This window comes from Drosophila teissieri, chromosome 3R (genome assembly GCF_016746235.2).
Source record: "Drosophila teissieri strain GT53w chromosome 3R, Prin_Dtei_1.1, whole genome shotgun sequence".
In the NCBI taxonomy this organism is placed as follows: domain Eukaryota; kingdom Metazoa; phylum Arthropoda; class Insecta; order Diptera; family Drosophilidae; genus Drosophila; species Drosophila teissieri.
In genome coordinates this window covers 15,777,560-15,804,514 of record NC_053032.1, presented here as the reverse complement: position 1 = coordinate 15,804,514, position 26,955 = coordinate 15,777,560, and the positions used below count along the sequence as shown (strand labels likewise).

The following is a 26,955-nucleotide window of genomic DNA, read 5'->3' as shown; positions in this document are numbered from 1 at the left end:
CCGCTACATTTCCGCTGGTAATTACCTTAATTATTTTAATAAACCGCCAGAGTGTTTTCAGCACTCTCCGATTGCCACACACTTTGATGCAAATGTTTGCATACTGGAACTTTATTAATTACACGAGATTCGAGTGCCACTCATATATATGTACATACCAAAAACCATATGCAACACGTGTGCGTGTGGCGGCGGGCGACAAAAAATGATGCTCTTTGAAAAAAAATCTGAAGCCCTTGTTATTAAAATTGTTAACATTGTCGTCAGTTAATAATAATTCAATAAATGTATATGCTTAATTTGTAAGCAAACATTATCCCCCAGCCTGCAAAATATGCTGGGAAATATTTTGCAAATTTAAGGCCGCAACAAAGTCAAGGCCTCGGCAGAATGTTCATTCATATTAAATGAGCAGGGCAACGATGAAAGCCATGAGAAGTAAAAGCTTTGGCAGCATAAACATTCTTGACTGGTAAATAAGTAAAATCAACTTTTTCTGAAGGCGGACTCTTTTTCTCACTCCCCAGTTGACTTGTTATCAAGTATGCAATAACAATCGCAATTTCAGCTGATTACGGCCAGAAGCGTGGCTAAACACGGTTGCCTTGGCGATTTCCCATTTAATCAAATGCAACCCGGGTCTTCCAGAGTTGCCAAGTTACTGTGTGACTCACGCCGTCAACAGCTGTTCCTCCTCGCTTCCTCCTTCCTCCTTCCTCCTTCCTCTTTTCCTGCCCTCGGTAATTTGATGCCTAGTCGGGTCTTGCCCTGCGGTTTTGTCTCTGCGGTCAGTTTGTTTGTTGGCTGGCTGGCTGGCTGGCTGGTCGGCCGACTGCAGTGAAATTATGCAATGGTCATTCCGATGGGGCTTTCGACTGGGGATCGAGTGGGGGAGTGGGGCGGGGGGCAATGGCAAGGGGGCGGAGCAGACCACCAAAGTGGCGGTGCTGGTTTTGTGGCCGGAGTAAGCAGTCAAATAGCATTTACTTTGACTGCAGTTCAAACGAAATTATTGCCTGGGAAAATGTATTCATTAACTGTGGTCGCCCAAAAATGCAGGAAATAGCTGACCTGCAAACAGAAGCGAAAGTGTGTGCCTAGCGACTTTTACAGATTTTATTTTAGTTTGGAAAGTGTATTTTCTTGATTTTTGAACAGGCACATTAAATTTCCAACTCTGGTGCCGACATGCTGCTTCATTTTCTTTCCACCTATGCAGTTTTGAGTTTCTGTTTTCCTTGTTTCAATCTCTTTTCCAGCAATTTCCATATCAAAGTATTAGCACGCCCGCTTCTGGCAACCATATCCGCCCTTTTGCAATACCTTGGGAATATTTGCAGTACTGCTCCTTAGTCTTTTGCCTATTTCTACTTGGTTTCGTGCCCTTTGTAGTTTTGCTTTTTTACGTGCCGACCTTTAGTATTTGCAACCCCCAACAGACCCAAGTGTGAGTGTGAGTGCGAGTCTGGAACTTTAGTTCAGAGTTCATAAATAAAAGATTCACTTCTTGCCAGGCAGTAACTCCCTCACACGCACACAATAACATTGTTGCCCATTCCCCCCCTCGGTTGCCGGCTACTTTTTATTGTAAATTGCTTATGCCAAAGGAGAAACCCGTGTCTGCTGCTGCCCCCCAAAGGTATTTCCCATTCGCATTTCGCATTCGCATTTGGCTTAAGCCTTGCTTCAACCCCTTTCTGCATATATCGAGCATACAAATGGTTTACTTTCTTGCCAAATTGTACGACACTCTGGGGGATGGCCCCGAGTTGCAAGGCGTCTCTTTATGGCCAGTTGGCCATAACGCTTAGAAATCAAACAAGCCTCTCAAAGGGTTAAGTCAACAGGGCCTGCTGCTCCTCCCTTCCTCCACCACTCGCATTCATCCTTGATTTCGTTTTTACGCCTCGTAAGTGAAATGAAACGAAATCAGGAGGCACGGGGACAAAAGTCGAGTGCGGAGTGCCTTGGCTTGTGGCATGCCACATTATTTAATTTACTTTTAAGAGTATTCCAGCAGGCAGACAACTGGCAAGCAGCTCCACCCCCAGCCTCCCATCTTCATTCCAAGACATCTCCTCCTTGTCTTACTCTCACCCAAAAGTCAACAAGCTGCTCTTCAGCTGGCTAACATGAAATGTGAGAGGCGCGTGTGTGTGCTGTCTATTATATCCTGCAGGGAATCTGGAATATTATCCACTGCCAAATAGAGTTTGTTACTCAGTCAGAAAAGACTTGGAGTATGTAATCTGCAAAGACCCTAAAAGCTTCAATTTTAATCTTTTCAACACGAGCTTACCTAAGCCAGCTATCCAAAATTGTAACATTCAATATACTTATGAGCTCCAGCCTGGAATTCAATTTAAAGTTTTAAGCTCTAAAGAAATGTAGTTCAGAAAATGCTAGGTAAAAGAATAGTCGTATATTCCCCTTCGTTGGCCTCGGGAAATCTCCTGAAAGTAGGCAGGCATTTTTAATGTCTTCCCACAATCAGTTTCCACGTGTGCGTCTGTGTTTGTGTTTGTGTTGGCTGAGGGTTTTTACGAGCGACTTCCGTTCTGACATCGCAACATGTTTACCTACAAGACATTACAAGGATGTTTGGCGCTCATCCTTCCCCAGTTACGTGGCGTCAATTTAATTTCACATTTTTCATTATGCTTATGGCTGCACGACGCGTCGGCAGGAGACGGAGAAGTTCCACCGAACCTCGTCTCCTCAAGGCTTTCTGTGTCCTTTGCCAGGGGCAACACTTAATTATGTTCATTATTTGCATGGCACGCGGTTGTCGCTCCTGGGGAATCCCCAGCTTCTCGGGCTCATCATCATTCTGACAAGCCCGACGCTTTGTGCTCATTTAAATTGAATTTTTGGCTGTGAGTGTTTGGTGCTGCTTTGGCATTCTTTATTAATCAAATTGTTTTCGGGCAATTTCGCAAGGAGGCAATAGCCCGGCCTCTGCCTTGTTTACCTGACATTTATCAAGCCCGCTCTACACCCTGTTGGTCATTACAAATCGATTTATCTTTGGCTCTGGCCAAGAACTTATGGCTCTATTAGTAGGGAGAGGGAGGGGTGGCGAACCGAAAGCAACGCTAAATGTTTGCTAAAGCCGAGCAACATCATCATCATCATCCGTCTTCTTTAGCCATCGCAGAAGCACTTATTAATCGCTTTCTTCTTTCCTTCTCTTGCAGAAACAAGCGGAAGGTGCAGAATCTGCTGCCCTGCAAGACGCCCAACCGCGGCCCCCTCAATGGAGCCATGCCCCTGGGCGGCGGCACTTTGGGATCGGCGCACCACCACCATCATCACGGGATGTACGAGGATCCCGATGCGCACTTGGGCCACCACAGACCCCTGGTGATGCATCGCCATCACCATCACCAGCAGCTGGCGCACCATCATCACTATCAGCAGCATCACTCCGAGGTTAGTATCTCTGGACCCATTATGCAGCACACATCCTTTCTGGAGTTCCCACCCTCGCTCATCAGCTCGCTCATCAAACTGACAAACATTACGACAATCGCTGTCAAAACATTGCGCAGTCATTGTCTCGCGTTCAGGTTACTGCTCTGCTCTGTTCTTGATCCTGTCACATGCAATTCAATTGTAAGACGAAACCGCATTTCCTTCTCGCCGAGGATATCCCTTTCTGCATATTATTCATTTATGTCTATGTGCTCCTTTATGCCCATTGTACGCCTCAATTTACACTTGAACTTGACATGGCACAGCGCACAGCGCACAACTCGCAAACGGCGGACATATTCATAAGATATGTGAGAGTATGGCGTATCCTGTGCGGCCCCTCCCCTCAGCCCCTCGGCCAGCTTAATTTCAGCTCCTTTGTGTGCCTAAATATTTTACGACTCTGACGCCTCGAAGGCTTTTTCTGACCCAAAACGTGTTTTCTTTATGGCGCGCTCACCCTCGGCTTTGATCCATTTTTTCATATTTTATGTTCGAGTTTTGCGCTTTTCGAGGGACACATCGCCCTATAGCGTGTATTTTGCCTGACAGAAGTGTGTGTTTATTTTATTGTCTGATAAACAGCTCCTATGGAGATCCTCATATAAACTGAAGGCCTAAGTACTATACTCCAAGTCAATTAGTTTACACCTTTCATTTAAACCCTTTTCTTGCCCTAGATGCATATCTTAAATCAATTGGTTAGAGTCTTTGACCCAGTTTTTAAATTTCAATTGGTGTTAAGAAAAAACCCTTTAACTTTTACTCTCCGTATATTAAATGGGTCGCTTTTTGCCTCTCGCTTTTTTTTCTAAAGCATTTATTATTCATTTTCTCGTGGCATTTTAAACTTCTTTTTTCTGCCTTTGTCAGCTTTGTTCTGTTTCAACAACTGCTTATGCTGCTCGGTTGCCTTCCCTTCGTACTTGCCCCTTTTCTTCCTGCCGCCTTGTCCTGTCACATTTCAAAGTCCTGCCCGAGGGTACGTGGCAGTAAAGCGGCTTACCAGGAACAACCTTCTTCTTTCCGCAAGAGGGTTGCAATGCCACACGGAGCACAAAAACGCCATAATGACGAGCTCAACATTCGTTTTAAACATTCCCCTTTGGTTTGTTTAATAAGTGCAGGAAAGAACTGCTTTTAGTAAAAATGCAATGTAAATATTTTTCGCAGTGCAGCCAAGAAAGTAAAAGTAACGCCAGCCGCTTTCCCACACCCCTTTGAAAGTCTCTTTTCTTTTACCACATGTATCTAATTTATTTTCCCTTTTTCTCTTACAGCTGCTCCAAGGGAAGAGTATTCACTACCCCAGCGGCTATCCGATGACGCGGTCGCCACCGTTTTTGGTCAGCTCCTCACCTGGACCCGATCCCTATCGCTCCAATGACAATGTCTACGAGGAACTGGGACCGGGTCGCGTTGATTCCGATGGTGAATCGGAGCCGCCACTCCATTCGGACGATGACTTCGCCGAGGACGAACTGTCCCTGCCTGGCGAGTGTAGTTTCCAGAAGGAAACCAATCTGCCAGCGGCAGCCGGTGCCACGCCCTATCACGAGAGGGCGGCGGGCAGCAGCAGCAGCGGCACAGCAGCAGCAGGAGGAGCGGGAGCCACTGGAGCAGCGGCTGCATCCGCGAGTCTGCCACAGGCTGTTCAGGAGCGTCACAGTGTCCTGAGCAGTGGTTCCTCGACGGGCCAGGACACCTCCACCGCGACGGCATCCTCTGCTAGCAATAACAATCACAACCACGAGTTGGCATCGGGATCGAGCAATCGCCGCACAGCCCGCACGCGACAAAGTCGCAGCACTCAGGATCAGGATCTCAACAACAGCACCTCCACGGCGGATATCGCTGACCTGGCGCCTCTGTACGACAACCGCAGCAATCTGATGTCCCTGGGCTACGTGGCTCGCTCCACGGCACCGCAATTCTATAACACCTTGGAGCACGAAGTGGAGCGCCGCAATCGGATTAATTCGCAACTCAGCAAGGCCCCAGTTCCCCCGCTATCCACGATCTACAGGGAGCGCATCCGCTACCCCCATGCCAGCCAGCAGTATCCATCGAGTGTGGCCAGTGGCCTGATGGCCGCCACGATGAGGGCGAGAACGCAGCCGAGGGTATTGGATCGTCGACTGGCACCGCATCAGCACCAGCACCACCGCATCCACGCCGCACCAATGGCCCAGGAGCCCTCCTACTGCTACGCGGAGCCCATGTACAATGCCAACTATTACTACGAAAGTGCTGGTGGCGCCCGGCCCTACGCCTCCACCCTACTGCCCACTGCCGCCGACTATAGGCATCCCTATGGGGACTCCAGCTTTGGAAGCGATTCGGGATACAGTCACCACACCCCAGCCAGCTCCATTGGGCGGCAGGACTACGACGTAGCCGAGCCACAAGTGCTAAGCCAACCGAAACCGAGCAAACTTAGTTCAGCCCTGAACTTCAGTTGGAACCGTAACACCCGGGGCAAGGGCACCAGTGGAGGAGCTATCGCCAAGACCTCGGGAAACAGCAGCAATAGCAGTGCCACCAGCCCAAACAACAACAGCAGCGCCTGCTCCACCGTCACATCCCAGTTGGAAAACAACAACACTGCCAGTCTCTCACCAGCGTAGATAAACTAAATTAAAGTATATCCTATGAAATATCCTTGTAAATAGGGGTTTGCAGACAAACCCTTGTACAGTTAGTCATATCTCTCGATCTAAGCATACTAAATATCAAAACTGTCCTGCGTGTACATCGTCAAAGCAATAGTTATTTAACGTATATGTACTAAACTCGAAGCAGAGAGCCCAAAGTTTCTTGATAGGATTATCGGAGATGATTGCCATAGCTCCAAGTTTTCGCTCTGTTTCAAAAGCAAGAACTTGTCGCAAAGCAAAGAACTTATAGGTCCTAAGTGTTTTTCCAATGTGATTGCCAAATTCTACATTATAATACTAAACTTTATTGACACCTGCAAAACAAATTTATAATCTAGTTATATGATAGATATGTCCATAATGTTACTTTTAAGTTTAACTTTAGTTTTGTTTGTTATTTTAGTTTTTAAGTGAAGTATATAAAGAGAGGAGCTCCCACAAGAAATAGTTGCACTGAAGGTCAACAAAAATATACCAAAATATTAAAAAACACAAAATGGAATCAATGAAAAGTATTTTTATTTTTTCAAAAGTTTTAAATTTTCAGTTTCTAATATCATGGGTTTTTAACGGGCCGTTTCATAAAAAAACTGGCCATTCCCTAATATTTTGTAGTTTACAGTATACTTTTCGGCGCCGCAATAAATTGGACAACAGTTTTTTTTATCTGCATACTTTTCAGAGAAACTGTAATGTTAAGCGCTTTCAAGGGCTCTGTTAGCATACAGTCAAAAAAAATATTATTTCCATCTCATGCAGCGCCCTACTTTTTACAAATAGTATGTGTGCAAATTATATTGTACTGTTGATTTAATAGTAACTTTGTTGGATTTTGTTGAGCATGAATGGCAGTACGTATTGCATTTAACCGCGTCCTTTGATTAACGACAACCAAAGGCTCTAAAAAGACTGTTTACATATAAAAGAACAACATATTTTACTTATTACCGAAACAATAATGTACTGTATAAACTAAATCCTAGTTGGTAAAGCTTTGTAAACTGTATCTTGGTAAGGAATCCATGCAAGAAGCGCAAACGAAAATCAGATAAAACACCCATTAGGTATATCGAGTGAACCATTTTAGCGGGTGCCCTTGTCAATGAATCCCCGCGACATAGAGAACACTTCCTAGGTTGTAACAAAGTTGTAAATAGCAGAAGGGGAGCACTGCCTCCCCCTGCCCACGTAATCGGTAAAAATATCCATATATCCCTATAGACCCCCAACCCATCATGCCCCTTTTGACCCTTGCCCCTTGCCCCCTTGCCCCAGCGATGTGTCAGCGGAAGCGAAATGTTAAATTTTCTTATATGAGCACAATGCAATGTATCCTATAAACCGTAGTCTATACATACATATTCGTACGTAGAGTACACATAGCATAGAATTGAACAAGTCCAGGAGGAGATATGCTTATATTGATAAGGGCCGATCCCTAGACCTCCCCTCCCACGAGTAGCAACTTAAAAGGATTAAAACTTAGCCTAGATTAACTTCTTCAGCCATCAGCCATATGATATGCAATAATTGCTTTAGATCAAGTTCAAGTCGTTGTGATTTTTCGAAAACAGCCTATCAAAATCGTGAATCGTGAATCGTGGTCTCTATAAACAATATAAGGCGTATATATACAGAAACGATGTGAAAAGACCCAGACATTTAAAATGCAGTAGCACAATCATCGAGCGAGTGACAAAAAAACGAACAGCAGCTTACAAGGACTAATCCTAAAATTAACTAGATGTATGTATGGTTAGCAGGCTATAATTTTATACAAAGTAGTATATTACTAAATTCAATACTTCTTCCCTTTCCAAATGGTTTCCATTAAACTCCATTTCTAAACTATTTTCATTTGAATTTTACATATCAACGATCGTATTTTTGTAATATAGCACACCTGGTTTCTAATACTATCAATATCAGTACAAACACTATATTAAAGACGACAAACTTTTATCCTAAACTTAAACCTTCCAAGCAAACCAAACTCGATAAGAAATTTTCCTCCATCGCAAATTGTACATACGGATGTCAAAAAGAAAATGTTGCTGTAGCTCTTCCAAACAAGTAAACAATAATTATAAAATGTTTAAAAAATTCCATAAAAATCTAAGTTAGGCTGCAAACTAAATTACTGTAGGAATGTAAATAATTGTTTTCATGTTAATTTACTAATACATTTTGGACAGCATATCAGGCCAATGACTCTACTTGATGATCTTTCGTATACCAAATCATTTTCTACAGCTTGGATTTTAGACTATGTGGAGATTATTTTCATTTAAATGCAAATGCAAGTGAAATAACTAAAAGGAGCGATTTAATCGAATTTATAATGTTTAATGGCAGTTAATCGAAGTGAAGAGAAGTGGAAAAAACTTAAACATCAATATAAATATCAATTAAATTAACAAAATGATTAGCAATTAATTATGCCCCCAGCAACTAGTTAGTTTATACATTTTTTGTAAAACAGATTAAACAATTAGTTACACCTTTTTCTATAAGCAGATATGGATAATAATTAAAAGAAAGAAAAAGAAAATCGAAAAACCAATCAAATTATGAATTATAAAAAGTGGCGTTTTATTTTCCCTAAGCTGACTAGGGTGGCAATATTCATTAATGGATAGTCATACCACAAATATGGTACTATTTGTCAACTTTCAGTTTTTAAAGAGTATGATTTTCTTGAGTGTCCGGAGTACTTTCTCTACCGCAAACCCTTTCTCCGAATAAGACAGCCTCGTCTTAATAGGACGCGTGAATCTGCAACAAATTAAATATGCGCGCGTGAGTTCCGTGGAGAAAAGAGGGGAGAAAGTGAGGAAGTACGAGGAGCTGTAGGGCTGAGTTTGTTTTAGCGCTTGTGATGCAGTTAATGTGCTTATTTTAAAATTTAAATTGGCTTGCGCAGTGCGCACTTGAGTGGCAACTCCTCAAAGGAGTGCGAGTGTTGGGTGGCAGGATGTGTGTGGCGGATGCACACTCCTACAGGACTCGCTTTCATAGAAAGTTTGCACAGCACTTTCTTTTACTTGGGGTTTTGCATAAAGCTCATGGGGTAATTAACAGTCACTTGCAGCGGCGGAAATGAGGAGCGATAGCTGGAGCCAGTGTGGTCGTGCCAAGGATATATGTATATGTATAGGCATACATATACATATACATATGCCAGCCTTAAGAAAACAACTTAATTATTTTCTCAGGGCTGAGAGATGCACTTTTTCAGCAAAGGGAAAGGAAAAGGAGCCGCACTTCTTGAAGGCTGCAAGCTGTTGATGAAAGCTACAACTCCGCAGTAATTGATCTTATAACGAGTCCATTTGAGCTATTTCGGAGCAGAGGGAAGATAGTTAACCGCCGGATCTAAAATAATGTCCATTTATTTTCAAGCTTTATTCGAATCTATTGTTGTGTGCGCACACGTGTGGGTACTTCTCAAATGATCTGCCCACACAATGGACCTAAATAGCTGAATTATACTCAGCTGATTTGAAGCAATTTAATTAGAATTGCGCCAAGTTCACCTTCAAAGGTATAACGAAACTGACCTAGCCAACAAACATAAATTGCTGGCATAGGTTGAGCACTTTGAATTAGCATACAACAACTTTTAGATACATTCAGAAAACAATTTTAACATGGTAATTACAGGCACTTTAAAAAGGGTCATCATTAGTTAAAAAGTATTAAAAGTTGGAGGCGGAAAGTTAAATTAATGCAGAAACTAAAAATGTTTTCAAATTGTTTTATTTGTCTTCCTAAACAATATGTTACTAGAACTGCAATTAGCTCGGTCTCCTGGAAACCTCAACTCTAGTCTGTGTTAATCAAAAGTTGCAGTGTTCTCTCACTTTTATCCCCGTAGCCCCTCACCTTTCACCAGCAAACCCGGAAAGTTATACTGCCAGTTGTGCCGGAGAGCGTTTTGTCATTCATTACAAATTTTCACACATGGCCCAATTAAATTATTTAGCCCCCTACACACGCTCACCCAGAATAGTTTTAATTAAATAATAGATACAAGCTACCTCAGCTGCGAACTCCAGCTGTGGGCGTGGCACTGTTCTGCCAGCTGCTAAGGCAATGTTTTTTTCCTCATTTGCTAGTCAACTTTTGGCAGTTGGAAAAGTTTTCGAGGACGAAACGACTCCCGAGACAAAAGCCTATGGCCGAATTACGTTGAATGTGTGTCAACTGTACCACCAGAGCGTTCGGCACATGTTCATCTACCCCTCCCTTTCGCACACATATCCCCCACTCTTTCTGGGGAGCTTGTAAGGCATTTAAAATTAATGTGCTATGGAGGTGTTTGGGAGCTTACAAGACATGTCGAAGACAAGTCGAGGACATGCAGCCGTTAACATAATCGCCCGATCTAAGAGCCCACTTGTTCCAACCCCGTACGTGGCGCTATTCAACACTGTTCGAAGTAGTTGAAAGTTGAGAGTATCAGCACAAGGCATGCTTAATTCAAAAGCTGAAGATTTTCTTCGCAAAGCTTGCGGTGGGCTTACCTAGTCAAAGTTTGCTTTAAAACTGGTTAAAGCTAGTGTTTAAGAATGGGAAAAGTTTTTACGATATGGGTCAGTGTTGAGCAGTGGGGAAAAAAACAAAGTTAAATGAACTCTCTAAATACTTCAGGTGAAAAATGGCTCATAGCTAAGCGTTTATCGAACAATACCATTTCATTGATGGCATTTTCTTGGTAATGAAATGAAAATAAGTAGTATTGTCCTACATTTTGTTTGCTAAACACTCCAACTGTTGTGTGGCACAAAGGTCTTATTGCTTATCTATCTGACCGTTAGATATTGGAGGCACATGTTAGGCAATTATCATTTGTAGGGGATACAAGTAATTGCGCCACACAATTGCGTTGATAATGCATACGTAAGGGTCACAAGTCTTTCGATATAGACATAGAACATCTAATGAGAGGATTTATTAAGATAACATAGGATTATTGGGAAATGCGATGTGTTTTTCACGAATTACCATCGATAAAGTATGTAAATAAAGTGCAGCCCCGCTGATTCATTTTATCATATATAAATCGTGATCACGTACTGATGAGATAGCACTTGATTGATTACCGACGTGTGTCAGACAATCACCTAATTACCAACCGTAAAGTATTCACTTCTTCAGTTCTTGATCTGAAGCCGGGTCAGCAGCAACACCTTCACAATGGTGTCCAGTAGCACGCATGTCCTGGGTCTCCTTTGCCTTTTGGTCTTTCTGCAAGGAAGTACAACGGCCCAGGCCCAGAGTGATGATTATGTGGCTCTTTGTAACTTGACCTCCAGCATTGCTGTCGATCTTGATCTGGTAAAAACGAATACAATTTGGTGCATTTTTGAAGACTAACTAGACATTCTGATAAAGTTCTCCGGAATTTGGTGGGAAGTGGCTCGTCAGCCGTCCGACATCGACTTTTGCACCGAGGTTAATATTACAGTGCTAAATAAAACCGAGGATAATGTCCTGATCGATACCACATATGCCGTATCTCCCGACTACCCGTGGGTTAACCAAACCATGAATGCCACCATCACTGTGGAGAACAACAACGCTTCCGCGGATGGTTTCAACATCAGCTACTGGAACCCACCCGGCTTCACTCCCTACACAGTGTATAAGGTCCTCTACACTGACTACACCGATGTGGCCTTCCTTTGCGGCTATACGAATAAGACTGATAACGGCACGTCATTCGGAATTATCCTTGCTAGGGATCGTACCCCCACCACGGATGCTTTGAATAAACTCGAGGGCCTCGGCTCCAGTATATCGTCAAACTTCTTAAATGGCTCCATGTCAGTAATAACTCAGGGAGAATCGTAAGTTGACATTTTACTATTGCACTCTGAAATTGGCACTGATGAATTGGTAATGGGTATATGCTAGGTATATTATACTTACAAACCAATGGTTAAAAATTAAATACATTCTGCATTAGTTTGCACTACAATGGTCTCCAATTTATCTTATAGTTTTGTCTTTTTCAGTTGCTACGCACCATCCGGAGCCAGTTCTTCGACCATTATGTCCACACTGTTGATTGTCATGGCTCTTATTCATGGCATTTGTTCCGACCATCAAATAATTTAGATTATGTCATGCAAGGAAGATAACTACCAACGCCGAAAAATACCACGTTTTCTTATCTTAAATGTTCTTTCAAATTGCCTTGTATATAATTTCCATGTAAAGCTCAAATAAATAAAAAACCTATTCACTATCGATGTAATCAATTATTTTGTTGTTATTTTATCAGAAAAGGATTTGGCTAAAATTAAACATGATTTTATATCGGCCGAGCCATTCGAACTCTTGAGAAGCAAGAACTGGTGCTGATTGCTAATTATTAAAAATGTTTCTTTATCAAAACTTGCGCTTCTTTCGCCTTCCGTTTCTGTTTCTCTGCCTTCATGTTTTTGTTTTCACAAGTGACTCACGGTCTGGCAGCGATAAAGAAATTTAATCCAGCAACGAAGACGTTTCCTCTTCAAATGAATATTTTTTTAGGATGATAGATCACAAAAATGCTTTGATAATGGGCCAGTGTGGAGGGCTTCAATTAAATTACTATTTGTTTTTGGTATCTAGTACTAATGATAAGAACACTTACCTTTTTTACAGCATTGAATGGGTAATGATGAGTAATGGGGAATAGTACACCAAATTTCAGACGGGAAGGGAAGCTCGATAAAACTAAAATAGAGTAAGATATCTACAACGTTTGAAAATTCCCAGTCTGCGACGTAATTTAACCACAGAAATTAAACTTCTTCAAAATAAAATAATTTTTATAGCGCACATAAAATTGTGCAATTTAGGTGTAAAGATCATAAAAGACAATAAAAGTGGAAGTTTTTACGGAAGTTACTACGTTTGTTTATACCTTTAATTCAGCCATTTAAACCATAAAGATAGTAATACAATTTAAATGAGGACAAATGTACCTATAATGGGGTTTAAATCGATATCGGGTCTATTGGGCACCGAATCTATTTCTGGCCAGCAGAATCACTTCCTGGAAAACCATGTCAAAGGGCTTTGCAGGTAAGACAACCTATTGGCCAATGTGCAGGGGAGTTTTCAATGCAATAACAACACCACATTATTCGTAGAGCCCCGGGGGATTACTCATTCCACGGAGCGATAACAGACGTCAGATGTACGTAAATCGGTGACAGAGCCAGGCGCCCCACAAGTGCAGGCATCGATAGTGGCCGCAAAAATACGGGAAAAGATACACGCCTATAAAAGCCAGTTGCGGATGGGCAGCCAGTTCAGTATTACGACGCACTCGCAGCGAAACGATCGCAGAACCGGTACCTTAAAGCGGAAGATATAGAACACTAATAGACAGTGACATCATGTGCAAAAGTGCGATCATTTGCCTGGCCATCGTGGCCGCCGTGGCCTCCTTCTCGCAGGTTTTGGCCCAAACCACAACGGCACAAAGCTGCGCTCAAGCCACCGGCATAAGCTTTAACCAGACCGATGTGAGTGAAAGGATTGTTACGTATTATTACAGTCAAAAGAAACCATGTAAATATTGACATCTTGTATATTTACAAGGTTTCTTATGACTTATGGCTTACAATGACCTCGGATCTGCTCTAAATGGAATACGTTTCTAGGATACCTAACTTCCACGAAAGGTTTATTTGTTATTCAATCGTGAAGGGATAACTACTTAACTAAACTCAAAAAAAATACTAATTATTCATTTAACTTTACCAAATGTCAATAATTATATTAAAAACTAGTGTGCGAATAATAATATGTTAAATGTATTTTCTCCATTTCCAGTTAAACGGCCAGTGGCTCGAGGTAGCCCGCAATCCCGCCTCGAACGTGTCCTGCATTACCCTTAACGTGGCCCTCTGGAACAACAGCAACTTGCTGGTCAATGTCAGCCATACGAGCAACGTCGCCTCCACTTTGGTGGACGTCTATGAAACCGCGAATATTACCCTGGTGGCCAACAACCTGGCCGGATACAATGTGACCCTGGTGAACGGCCAGAAGCAGGAGTACGTCTTCGTGAAGCTGCTGAGCTACGTGAACTCCACCTACCTGCTGGGATGCACCTACACGGATGCCAACAACGCATCGACCAGTGCTGGCTTCATCCTGGGCAGATCCTCCTACACTCCTGAAGGCGTGAAGCAGGTCAACAACGATGCCTCTGTGTCCTTTAGCAATTTCCAGAACAACACCTACGGAAATGTCACTCAGTTGGGGTAAGTTCAATTTCAGGCTGCTATATCATAAACCCTACTTATTTCAATCCCTCATCATCTTTCAGTTGCCGTGCCAGTTCCGCCGGACAGACTGTGCCTTTGACCCTGATCTCTGGCTTCCTGGCCTTTGCCCTCTTGCTGATCAAGGCCTAAAGAAGGAGATGTATCCAAGTGCTGCTTTGCCTAGCCACCATAAATGCAAAAAACTAACAATATCCAATCACTTGCCCCAGTTATTGCGTCATTCTCTTTATTTAGTTTGTAGTTGTCTTTAAACACCGCGCTCCAAAATCGAGGCAAGGCAAAACGTTGTCAATAAAAGTAAACCGAAATGGGTGAGGGCCCATAAAAAGCCCCCACTGAAACGAAGACAATTCGATAAAGGCCAAGAGACAAGATGAGGTGTCTCAATGCTGTGGTGCAATCAGCGCTTTAATTTGCTGGCAACTTGTTAGAAGGTGTGCGTGATAAGATAAACGTAAACGATAACAAAATATATGGCTGTGCCACCAATTCTCACTAGCCGTCATAGATGTTCTATTTTTGCTTATTTTGTGTTTCTCCTTGCTAACTCATAAATCAATCAATGGCCGTGTGTTCACAGGCAAAACAATCCGATACGTTTTGCCACTGATTAATTGATTGCAAAATCACTGCTCTACAAACTTCGTTTGTAATTACCACGGTTTAGGGGCACTTTTGTTATCGTTTATTGCTGGGATTTAAGTGGGCTTATCTGTTCGAGTTCATGCCCCAATGAGTCTCATTTTGCGATAGAAGGAATATTGGCTGTTTCTCGACTGACTTTGATACTTACAATTATTTTGATAAGTTATAAGTCCGATACATTCGAATTCATTCGAGTCTGACAACTATGTTTAAAAAGACTAAAAATTGATAAGACGGGAAAGCAACAATCTACAACATTGACAAGTATGTTGAGTAGCAATGTCAGGTAAAATTCAGGAAAATATCAATAATTTAATGATAGTCTGATATTTACATAAAAGTTACTACCAATAATACATTGTGTTGCAGAAACGTATGGAAGTATCTCGCTTGAGAGGCACTCAATCCATTCACATACAGACAACTTTCTCTGGAACTAACAAGTGTTGTATCGTACTTGGTGCGATGTCCGAAAAGTAGTCAACTACAAGAGGTAGTCAAACCAAAGAATACGAATATTCAGCAGACACTTAATTGTCAAAAAAAGAAAAGCCAGTTGCGAACAGCAGGAGAGCTGAGACAACTGAGACAACTGAGTTAGCGCACACACTCGATGCTGTGATTTGTTTGCCACCCCGCTGCGGAAAATAAAACACTTAAAGTCCTGGCCAAGTCTCGAATCAGATACAAAATCCTCGGGAGCTTCTGCCTCTTACACACTTATCGAGCTTCGGGCTGGCTGTTGCTGATTTCTTGTTTATTTATTCAGCTCCAACCCAATCAGCCCACCCACACACATCCCGATCCTGATGCAAACAAACCCACACGAATGTAAACACAAGGCCACTAAATCACTGAACACTCTCAGCTTTGGCATTTACACCACCACCCCCATCCCGCCCAGCAGTCCGTCCACAGGACTACGGCTCCTGCTCCTCCTCCTGCTTCTGCTTCTGTTCCTGGTCCTTGTCCTTGTCCTTCTGCTCCTGATCCTGCGACTTCTTTTGTTGCTGCGCTTGACCCGCGGCTCCGGCCCTCTTCTTTTTGGGGTTTGTTTATGTTTATTTGTTGGCACAATTTGGTTACATTGTTTGCTTACAATCTACTCATTGTTTGCTGGATTCGTTGTTGTTCTTAGAATCAAGTTTACATCGATTAGGTAGCAGTAAAATCTGTTGCCAAGAACAACACAAAGAAAGGGCGAAGAAATCTATAAATTTGCATAAAGGCTTAACAGAATTTCACCACCTGAACTACTTAGATACTTTCTAAGACGTAAAATGTAGTTTGCAAAATATTATTTCTACTTCTCTACACTTTACTCTACACCTACACTCTAGACAACTGTGAAACATACCTTGAATAGAGGTTACATATCTCCATATTTAACCACCACATCCGAGAATATCGTTGAGCAAGGCATGGCATTCTTACACCTATCCCAGTAGCAGTATTCATGGCATTTTCTGGCAAACAACAAGACAATAATTACACAGTCTCAAGTAGCTAATCATCCAAGAAGCCCTACTCGGCTCAGAGCCCAGACCAAGCCCAGCCCAAAGTCAACCGCATCAAAGTCCGGGGCCAGAGCTCTTGGTCAAATGCCAGACAAACAAAGGACGCCTCCAATCAATGCTAATAGCAATCGTCCTGCAATATCCTCAAAGTGCTTGGAAAACCGAATGCCAAGCACCACCACACATACTCGTACATTCAATGTAGCCCAAATGGGCGAGTTGGCCCAGTGTGGGGAGCTGGAGCAGACAAAACTATTAATTAATTTCCCAGTCACTGCAGGCCATCGACTTTGCGACCTGCCACATGCCGCATGCCGTATGCCGTTGACATTTCAGCCAATACAGTTTTCGCAACTGATTCCCATCTCAGGCAAGGTGTGGTAGTTTAACGAATGTGCCAAATGGTATGAGTCTAGTTTTTATGGAAGTTAGTTTTCTTAGACATTCATTCAGCATGTTTCTTGGCCCTTCGCACTGTGGATATGTATGTAACTGTTGAGCTCTTGCTGTTATCATATAAATTGAAATCTTAGCCAAGTTTGTGGCACTCAAGTCTCAAGTATTTGGCAGTGGCAATCGTCACTCAAGAGTCGCTGCTCCCAAGCTACTTAGAAACACTGAGAAAGATATTGGTAGCCCTCTGGAAAACCCTGTATATTGCAATTACTGGACTGACTCGCAGACAGTGCCCACATAGCAAGAATGGCATACTAAATCAGTGATTTGGTAATTCTAAATCAAAAAAAGATTTCCTTATTTATTTTTCTCACTGCCTCATCTTCGCATCGAAACCTAAATTTATGCTGATCCCTGGCCTTTCATCTAAGCGAATCTATTTGCATAGATTTCCCAAAACTTGGCAACAAAAACATGATTCGATTTCCACTCGACAGCTGATAATGCTTCTCAATACGCCCTATGCATCTGTTTATACTGTGCCACAGGTGGGGGTAATTGAAAGGAGGTCCTCAGTCATTTACATTCAATTAACAGTTGTAGACCAGACCGAATTGCCATCTATGAGATACTTGTATGTCTGGGCATTACTGGACGAACACCCATATATATTCATGGACAACAGCAAGGAAGTGGTACAAAAGGGGAGGTCAGCAATTCCTTTTCGGAATTTGGGTCATCTACACCTTTATAATACCACGTGCGATCCACATGAAGGTTATTAAATTTTGATTGATTCTCAGTAAAGATAATTGTATCGAAATAGTAAAATTCAGGCGATAACAAATTTATGAGAGTGTTATAAATATTTATTTGTAAATAGTAAACTTATCAGATCTGATTCATTTAAAACTCCCAATAATCATATTTTTTATCACCATATTATTTACTTAAATGTTTATTACCCTTTTCAGCGCCGCCCATGCGAAATTCACATTTGCACCTAATTTATGCCACATGAACTAAGGGTTTTGTGTAATGGAACTGTGTTTGGTCTTTAGTTGACTTTGGGCTAATGCATAGATAATTCCAGGTGCAGAGAAAGTGTCTTACGCATTACATATTCATCAGCCTTTGATGAACTCAGACGGATGGTTATGAAAAAGGCGTATTAAGGATGCAACTTCCTGTTCCAAACACACTCTTCATTTAGGGTTTAGCCACAATATATGATTTCACAGAAATATAATATTATCAAAGGTATCATTCCTTATCGATTTGATTTATTTGATCAACTACTTATCACATCATTTTAGCTGCACTTTATGGGGACAGACACAACCGGAATTTCTCCTCCCACCGTAAAACCACCTATTTTGCACTTAGGACACACATTATCGCCCTCCTTGATACTGGTATCTCACTTCGTTGTCTTAAAAGGCGAACGTGCGAATCCCCTTTTGACAGCTCGTCACATCTGCAATTAAAGCAATTAATTAAGTTGGTTTACCTCATCGCACCAGGCCGCAAATCTGCAACTGTAAAAGAAAACGATAACCCGAAGAAGCGGCTTTCGCAGCACTCACCCATCACCATCCCAGAAGCATCATTTTAAATGCCAATTACAGTTGGAGCAGGAGCAAAGGGGAATAAAGGATATAGGATCTGGGGTATGGGAAAGGTGCTGGCGCAAATTGCTGCAAATCCACGGCGGATGGCTACCATTCCCCAGCACCTTGGCTCTGTTCTGCTCGCCGTCGATTTTACAGCATTTCGTTTCTATGAGAGTGGGCTGTGTTGGCACAGGCATTACTCGTAACGAGCGACATGATCATAAAAATAAACGCAAAATATAACACAAAACGCAAACACAATAATGGCCTGGGAGTGCCTTAGTTTTTATTTCTACACCTGTTTACAAACAAAGCAACAAAGAGAAAGCTCAACGGAGGACGAGCAAATTTGACTGCGCCAGCACGCACACAATTAAATTTCCGGTACAACACCTACATGGGCATCCCCCCCACCCCCAAAATACCCTCCAAAAACCCTCGAAGCCCCCTTAAAATACACTTTGATTTCCGTGCCAGAGCTTTCACTGTGTGGGTGGGCTAGTGTTAGTGTGTGTGTGCAGCGTGTTTGAGCCATTAAAATTACGCCTAACGGAGTTGCACACAACACACCCAAAGTCATACCGACAAATACACCAACAAAAATTTCTGAGGAGTAAAAATGGGGTTCTACACCCATACACCTGAATTTGCCTACATTATGTTTGTTTTGCCTATGATAAAAGAAGAAAAAGAAGTTGTTTCTGTATTCTTATGTTTAACCCAATCCATTTGTATGTGGGCGCCCATGAAGTTGCCTAAAGTATCTCTTTGCTTCAAAGCATAAATTGCCAATTTTCCCGGTGCACAAATAGGAGACGTAAAAATGTGCGAGGCTCACGCGGCGTATGAGTATTTTTTTGACTCACTCTAACTGCTCTAACACGTTTCATTTGAAATCCATGGCACGTTTGTTGGAGCCAACAACACCACCAGCACCCGGAGACACGGAGCAATTTTCAATATTCCCGACTGCTGGCTGGTGGGAGGTGGGTGGTGTGTGGTGGGTGTGGCAGTAGGCGGATATAATGCGGCGACGACAATGCCGCCTGAGTTGCTGTCAAAATTGGCAAAAATCGACAAGGCCTCGGCGCTAACTAAAAATCAAAGGCGCCTTCCCCACTTCGATTCCTTGGAGGGCAGCTACGTGTGTGGGCCATAATATTTATGCTGCTGCACAAACACCCAAGCAAACTCGAGAGCTCCTGCAAACTTAGGCACACTCACTGGCACACGCACACGTGGCGTATGCGTAATATTTGCACGGGATTATTACAGGCTGGCACTCGAGAAGCGCACACGTCGCAGGCCCAATAAAAATTTATACATGTTTATGTATGTGCCTGCACTTAATAATAAAATTCGTTTAATTTCGAGTTTTGAATTTCATTTTTATGATTCCTTTCGCCTTCATTTTTTGCACTTCTGCCGCTTATTTATTTTTCTTGCCAGGTGTTTGCCGTAACGTGATAAAATTTTAATTATATTTACTGCAAGGTAGATTGGATATTTATGCTGTTGCTACTTATTGTGATTTGATTTTAAAAGCATTTCGCACAGTGTACTGAGCTGCTCGCGGCGTAATTTGATTTACCAAAAATGTATTAAAAAGAGTGAGCTTGGGTTATTAAATGGTATATGGTTGTCCTACAATAAGAAAAACATAGAAAGTTGACTCACCATCTTGAACTGTCTGCTTATCTTTGGCAACATTTAATTAAAAACTCCTATCGACATTTTCTTGGAACTGTAGGCCAACAGTAAATATATAAAATATATAGATACTGATACAAAGTCGAGACATAAAAATATTTTCCGTACCTTAATTAGTAATAACTTGAGGCCAGCGCATACCTTTGCGGGAATGCACTCTGGGCTTATAAAATTCATTAGGGAAAAGCGAAAACATTTGACATTGATGTCGGCTTAGTCTGTCTGAGGAATTCACTGGACAGACGAACTGCCTTGTCTGCCGTGCCGTTTTCTGTGCAGTTCAGTTTTCTGTTTTCCGTCTGAAGTTTGTTTATCTCCCTTTTGGCGTTGCCTAATGGACGCCTGCCAACAGCTGGCAGGACACTTTGAGCAACTCGACATCGCTTGAGTCCTGAATCCTGGATGCTGGATGCTGGCTCCTGCGAGTGGAAACATTGTATTCGAGTCAGGTGCGTTGTGAATTTTGCTGCAACAGTCATTATAATAATGCCACAACGAAGTGTGCTCGGAAATAATAATCAAGTTGGTCGGTGGGAGGTGGGCTGTTTGGGGTGTTGTGGGGCGGGGGAGTGAGTTGGAACACAGCTGCTGGCACTTGATGGTCTCGTGTAGGTTGTAGACCAGCCAAGGCACTTAAAATTTCATTTAAATATGGACTCCTCGTTGAATGTGCAATCGTGCATTGTTGCACTTCTGCCGGCGCCGTTGCAGGAGTTGCAGGAGTTGCCAGAGCAATAATCGCCTCAAATAATAACTTTAAGTGCATAATTTTATAAGTTCTTGCCGTAATAGCTATTTTGCCTTTCGCCGTACGTGAGTGCATTTGCCTTCGGCTTATCTTTAAGTCAAGGCAATGTCTTACAAGATATATTTCTTGGCACTCAATTACATATATTTTTAACTGAAATATTGTTGCTAGTCTAACCTTACTTTGCTCAGAATAAGTTAATAAATATAAATAATTGAAACCCATAACATTCGCGTTTGAAATTAGCCATTTTGATTTTCCTTAGCCCATCGCATTTGGTTTTAATTGATTTTGTGTAATTGCCGCCATTCAACCAGCAAAAGTTGACCCTTTCGTGAGGTGAAAACAAATTGTTTGCACTTCTCCCTAAAGTATCTTTTTTCATCGTTTTCATAACAAATCGCGAGCCAATTGGCGAATGAGTGAGTGCGAAAATATCCGCAATTTATATAAATATTTTTGACACGCACTGCACAAATGGCCGGCTCTGATTAAAAACAGATTGGTTCAGATTGGTTTTTTAATAACCTTACTATTCAGGCCATTGGCGTTTTCATATTGCGACAGTAACAGTCGAGCTTTGAATTGCAAATTCGTTTGGCAATCGGTTACAGATATTACTTTAAATTATTTCGTTTTACCACGAAGGTATATATACATTTACTACAGAGATTATCTTCTATGTAGTTGACGTATACCAAGAAATTTAACTAAATTAAAATGAAATTATATTTTCAGGGAGTATTTAGTTAAAATGCATAATGAAAAGAAAAGTTAAAGCTTTTTCAGCTTTAATATTCCCTTTTTCTGTCATAGAAAACTTATGACACGCAACAGATATGCAAAAGTTTAAAGTCAATCAAACTTTTTAATTTTCATTTACATTAAAATTATGTTTGCATTTATTTGCCATACCATTTGTTGGTGTCGCTCGACGCTTTTGATACAAAATTTGCATACAACAATTTTTCTCACTTCACTTTCCGAGAAGTTTGCCTTTTTCCATTTGCATAACTCAACATCCAGACAAACAGAAGTGAAAGGAGAGTGGAACCTATGGAATAGCATTAAGAGGGAAAGTCACGAAAAGCAAATATGAATCATACGCCATGTGTGGCAAATGCGTTGAAACAAACACTTCGAGTGCAAAGAAAAAATAATTTGCAAGAATAAACAATTACGCGGAAATAATAGGAAAGTTTCACAGATAAAAATTACCCTTGATGTAATGTAATGGAAGTTTGGGATACATTGTTTTAAACATGAAATATGCATTTTATTTTGAAGCAGGAAAACAGGGACAAATAAATTAAAGATTCCGGAACTAAAGTTTAAAGAAGGTAGCTGTTAAAAAATAATCTAAAAACCAGTATACACTGATCAATTTAATATAAATTAACATGATATTAACCAATTTAATTGATTATCGCCTCTGTCTATACTTTTACACATATATATACATATGTAAGTTGATTGAAAAGATTTTCTTACCTCAATAGTCAAACAGATAATTCACGTGCTAAAATGTTCGCGATATCGTCAATTGTTATACGAGTTAGCACTTTTTTCATAAATAAATATGGGCCCATTGTCGTTTGTTTGAAATGTGTCTCGTTGTGTTTTAAAAATATTTGTTTTGGCCTATTTACTAATTAACGAATTTTTCGAACATTGATAACGAATTAATAGTGACTATCCTTTGGAAACAGAAAAAAAACCTTCTTCAACCCAGTTGGCCAACAAACCATGCAAGTGGTAACCACTTGGCGATGTCGTCAATTGTTACACGTCGAATGGCCAGAGCTTTTTGGCACATTTTTCGAGCGTCTAATCAAGATATTATCGAATTAACAGGTCCGAGATAATTGAGGTGGCGTCAAATGGAAGCCACCCCGCAGAATTGAACAATCAAACGAGGGGGTTTGAACTAGATATATTTTATTACAGCCCAAAAGAGAGCGAGTAATAAGTCGAGCGAGGCACGGGAATCCAAGTCCAGCCAGCCAGTCACAATGCCAATTGAGGCTCTGATATGTACGGCAAACAAGAGCCGGGCAGAGCAATCTACAATCTACAATCTGCGATACGATCTCGAGTTCATTATCAGTGGGATGATCTCCGCCTGTGCTATCATTCGACAGTCGCGATTTGCGGCGCACAGACGTGCGATTGACTAAGTAACCTACTCGAGTAACTCACTCTGCGCCATGTACCCGCAACTGGAAACGGAAGCGGAGGCTCTGGAAAAGGCCACGGCGCGGGCCCTTTTACCAGGTGCCACCAGCAAGCCCGCCAGTGAAGCTGGCAAGGCTCCCAGGACAAGCAAATGGAAGCGCCGCCTGCACCGCCACATCCCGGTCTTCCAATGGCTGCCACTCTACACCACCGAATGGGGCATCGACGACTTCATCGCCGGCATCACCCTGGGCCTCACCATCATACCCGAGAGCATGGCCTGTGCCCTTCTGGCTGGCCTTCCCGCTCGCTATGGCCTCTGTTCCGCGTTCATCGGACCGCTGATCTATCTGGTTTTCGGCTCGATCGACAAGGTCATCATCGGACCCACCAGCCTGGTGGCTCTGGTCAGTGTGCAGTTCACCGTGGGACGACCCATCGAATTCGCCTTCCTGCTCACCTTCCTCAGCGGAATTGTGCAGATCATCATGGGCACGATGCGGATGGGTAAGTGGCGACTCACTGCACAAGATTTCCCAGTCATAAGTCGATGGAAAAATGAGAAATGCCCACCACGTTATGAAATCATTACTAAATTGAATTAATACAGAACATAAAAGTTAAGTTAATCCGCGTCAGCAGAGAACATCTTCATCTGTAATTCGTAAAACAAATTTAAGTATTCAAATTTGAAGAATTTCCCTAAGTGTATGACGCCTAAGTGCCAGCTGGATTACGTGTGATCTCACGGATAAATTGCCTTAAGTGCGGCTTGTGTTACTTTCCCCATGAACTTGGTCACAGTCAAGACCAATTGAATTGAAATAGATCCGCTTAAAAGCTCACTTTAAGCACCTAATTAAGTGCCCTGCGCGATAAGTGTTATGCGGTTTGCCCGCGATTAGCACTATTTGTACCAATTAACACTTCTTTGGATGGGATTCTGTGTACTCGCATGAACTCGGACTCGGAACTGGACTAGGTCCCAAACACAAACATCGGGAGGGTGGCCAAAGAAAAGCAAACGAAGGCAGGTGTCATTGAAGCTCAATGAGCAAGTTTTGTTTCCACTTATCATTAGATTTCCGATTACACAACATATTTATCGGTTGGATACATTTTTGGACCTACGATTGACATTTCCTTTATGGTTGGGCCTTTTTCTTAAATGTTTGACTTAGTAGAACAAACTATGAGCTTGTGCTGACTTACATCAAATAATCCCAATCCTCATTTGCATAGGATTTATTTTCGAGTTCATCTCCATGCCGGTGATCAAAGCCTTTTCCTCGGCCACTGCCATCCTGGTAATAGAATCCCAGCTGAAAGTGTTACTAGGCATTAAGTACTTAGTGGCCGGTCTGATAAACTCGGTTGGAATGCTGAGTTCCCGCATTGAAGAGTCCAATATGGCTGACTTCATCATGGGCGTTTGTGCCATAGTTTTCCTGCTCCTATTAGAGGTAAGTTTAAATAAGTATTTATGGTAATTTCGATAAGTAAGCCCGCCATTTTAGTTACTGGAACGTGTGGCCAACAATGAGAAGCGAAACAAAGTGCTGCGGATATGCTGTCGATACTTGTCCACCTCCAGGAACACATTGATTGTACTCATCGCCGCTATCGTTTCTTTTATTTGGATTCAAAAACATGGCCAAGTTCCCTATGCTCTTAGCAAGAATGCCCTGGCCACGCTACCCAACTTCACAGTGCCCAGTTTCAATATTGAAACCCCCGAGCGGAGCTACAGCATTTGGGAAGTTGTAAAGGAACTGAATATTGGCATAATAGTTATTCCGATTGTGGGCATTCTAACGAATATATCCATTGGAAAGTTGAGTAAGTGAGAAAAGCTTAGCTAATTATTTGTCATTTTAAACCTAATGAACTTGCAGCTCCCAAGGGATTGGTGGACACCAATCAGGAACTGCTCACCGTGGGTCTCTGCAACATGTTTGGATCCTGTGTGCAGGCGATGCCCTCATCGGGGGCGTTTACCCGGTATGCCATTAGCACGGCCTGTGGCCTCAGGACTCCCATGGCCAATCTGTATCTGGGTGAGTCCAGCTGAGTATGAAGAATAACAAGACTCCATTTCATTACTGCCCCAGTAACTGCAGGAAATAAGAGTGTAGTTCGCAGTCACAAATAACCATCTTTAATGTGTGCTAAGAAGCTATGAAGCTACGCTAATTCCTTTCATTGAAAACAAAAATATTGGCACTATCCCTGATTGGGTTTCTTTCATTTTTTTCTCCCTGTGCAGGCATTATCGTGCTGCTCGCTCTCAGCTACCTGAGTCCGTACTTCAACTACATCCCGGAGGCGACGCTGGCCGCCATCCTCATATGCTCCATCTTCACGCTGCTCGACTTCAAGCTGCCGATGCGGTTGTGGCGCGATTCCAAGCGCGACTTTGCCACCTGGCTGCTGTGCTTCTGCGTCAGCGTGCTCTTCGGCGTGGAGGTGGGTCTGTTCGTGAGCATTGTGGTGACGGCGCTGCACCTGCTGTTCCTGTGGGCACGCCCCGAGATCCGGGTGAAGATTGAGCAGCTGGACGAGATGCAGTACATCCGGGTGACGCCCGGCAACGGCATCTACTTCCCGGCCATCAATTATCTGCGGGAGCGAGTGCTCAAGGCCTGCGAACAAGCGGACTTTCGCATCACGGTGGTGATCGATGGGCAGCGCATCAGTGGCATGGACTATACGGCTGCCCAGGGTGTGTCCAAGCTATCCAGCGATCTGTGCCGCCAGGCAGACGCCTCCAGCTCCACGCTGCTGATCCTCTTCAGATTTCCGGAGCACCTGCAGAGGCTCATCGATCACACGGACAACCTGGTGTTCTGCGAGAGCGAGAGCAAAGTGAAGGAGTTCCTCACGCAGGAGTCCCTGCGCAATGGCTACATCAACCTGAAGGAGCACATAAGGGCCTCCATAGATCTGGGCTATAAAATCGACATCGATTAGGTGCCGCCCACCACCCGCCCCCAGTTAGCTGCTTGTGTTATTTATTTAAGTTTAGTTTCGGAGAAATTGTCGTCGCTGGCTGCAAATGGAAATAAAAGTGAAGGAAAAGTGGAACAAATGCCTTGATGGCAGCAATTTATAAAATCCCCGCCCTCCCCAACCCGACAACTGACCTCTGGAGGAGACTGGCGGAGACTGGAGGGGACAGGATGGATGCGGTGCCGCTGGCGACGCCGCCAATGATTGCCAAGCTAATGGATTTCTGTTTACTTTTTCACTTAGACGGGGCGCCAAGGAGGAAAAGCAGCAGAATCAGAAGCAGCAGCAGCTGGAGCTGGAGCTGGAGCACAACGAAAAAACAAGGTTTTGAAAAATAGCGCAAAAGAAATTAGAGGAAAGCGAAAGCGCTCGGCTAACTTCTCTAACCAAAAAGGAAAAATAGGAAAAAATAGGAAAAACAAGGTGTGCCTGCAAAAAGGACGAAGCACGGCTGAAAAGGAAATGGCGAGAAATTAAACTAAAGTCCTGGCGTAAAGTGGATCAAACGCAGTAAAAACAAGTCATGACATAAATTAAATTATTCCACAACGAACACGGATTACTCTGTGGGCTCAAAAATATAATGTTACAGAGAGAAATGCTACAAGTTCAAACATAATACTTTTTAATTATACTGTTTAAGTTTTAGAAAATATTAAGTTAAGTCTGCGTTTATAGAGTAAACGTTTTTGTTCTATGTAAGATTACTATATGGAAGTA

At 42.6% G+C, this 26,955-nt stretch overlaps 4 protein-coding genes across 5 annotated transcripts in view; all 4 read left to right on the top strand.

Annotated features, from left to right (window-relative positions):
- The window catches only part of LOC122620106 (lateral signaling target protein 2 homolog), a 34,156-nt gene extending 27,563 nt beyond the window's left edge, over positions 1-6,593 (top strand). For both annotated transcript variants that reach the window (XM_043797413.1, XM_043797412.1), the window contains exons 4-5: positions 3,198-3,432; positions 4,755-6,593. In XM_043797413.1, coding sequence (XP_043653348.1) covers positions 3,198-3,432; positions 4,755-6,101 — 1,582 coding nt within the window. In that variant the 3' untranslated portion in view covers positions 6,102-6,593. The remainder of the gene's footprint in view (positions 1-3,197; positions 3,433-4,754) is intronic.
- Positions 6,594-11,234: 4,641 nt separating this feature from the next.
- On the top strand, positions 11,235-12,393 carry LOC122621367. The gene is made up of 3 exons (XM_043799206.1): positions 11,235-11,471; positions 11,529-11,983; positions 12,152-12,393. The coding sequence occupies exons 1-3, from the start codon at positions 11,331-11,333 to the stop codon at positions 12,252-12,254; spliced, it is 699 nt and encodes a 232-aa protein (XP_043655141.1). The 5' UTR covers positions 11,235-11,330; the 3' UTR covers positions 12,255-12,393.
- A 1,055-nt stretch (positions 12,394-13,448) lies between these two features.
- On the top strand, positions 13,449-14,922 carry LOC122620854. Its single transcript, XM_043798523.1, has 3 exons — positions 13,449-13,654; positions 13,965-14,398; positions 14,464-14,922. Exons 1-3 carry the CDS (start codon positions 13,526-13,528, stop codon positions 14,549-14,551), a joined length of 651 nt encoding a protein of 216 aa, XP_043654458.1. The 5' UTR covers positions 13,449-13,525; the 3' UTR covers positions 14,552-14,922.
- An 8,275-nt stretch (positions 14,923-23,197) lies between these two features.
- LOC122620709 (sodium-independent sulfate anion transporter) lies at positions 23,198-26,955 on the top strand. Its single transcript, XM_043798304.1, has 5 exons — positions 23,198-23,733; positions 24,469-24,689; positions 24,744-25,065; positions 25,122-25,283; positions 25,493-26,955. Exons 1-5 carry the CDS (start codon positions 23,259-23,261, stop codon positions 26,194-26,196), a joined length of 1,884 nt encoding a protein of 627 aa, XP_043654239.1. The 5' UTR covers positions 23,198-23,258; the 3' UTR covers positions 26,197-26,955.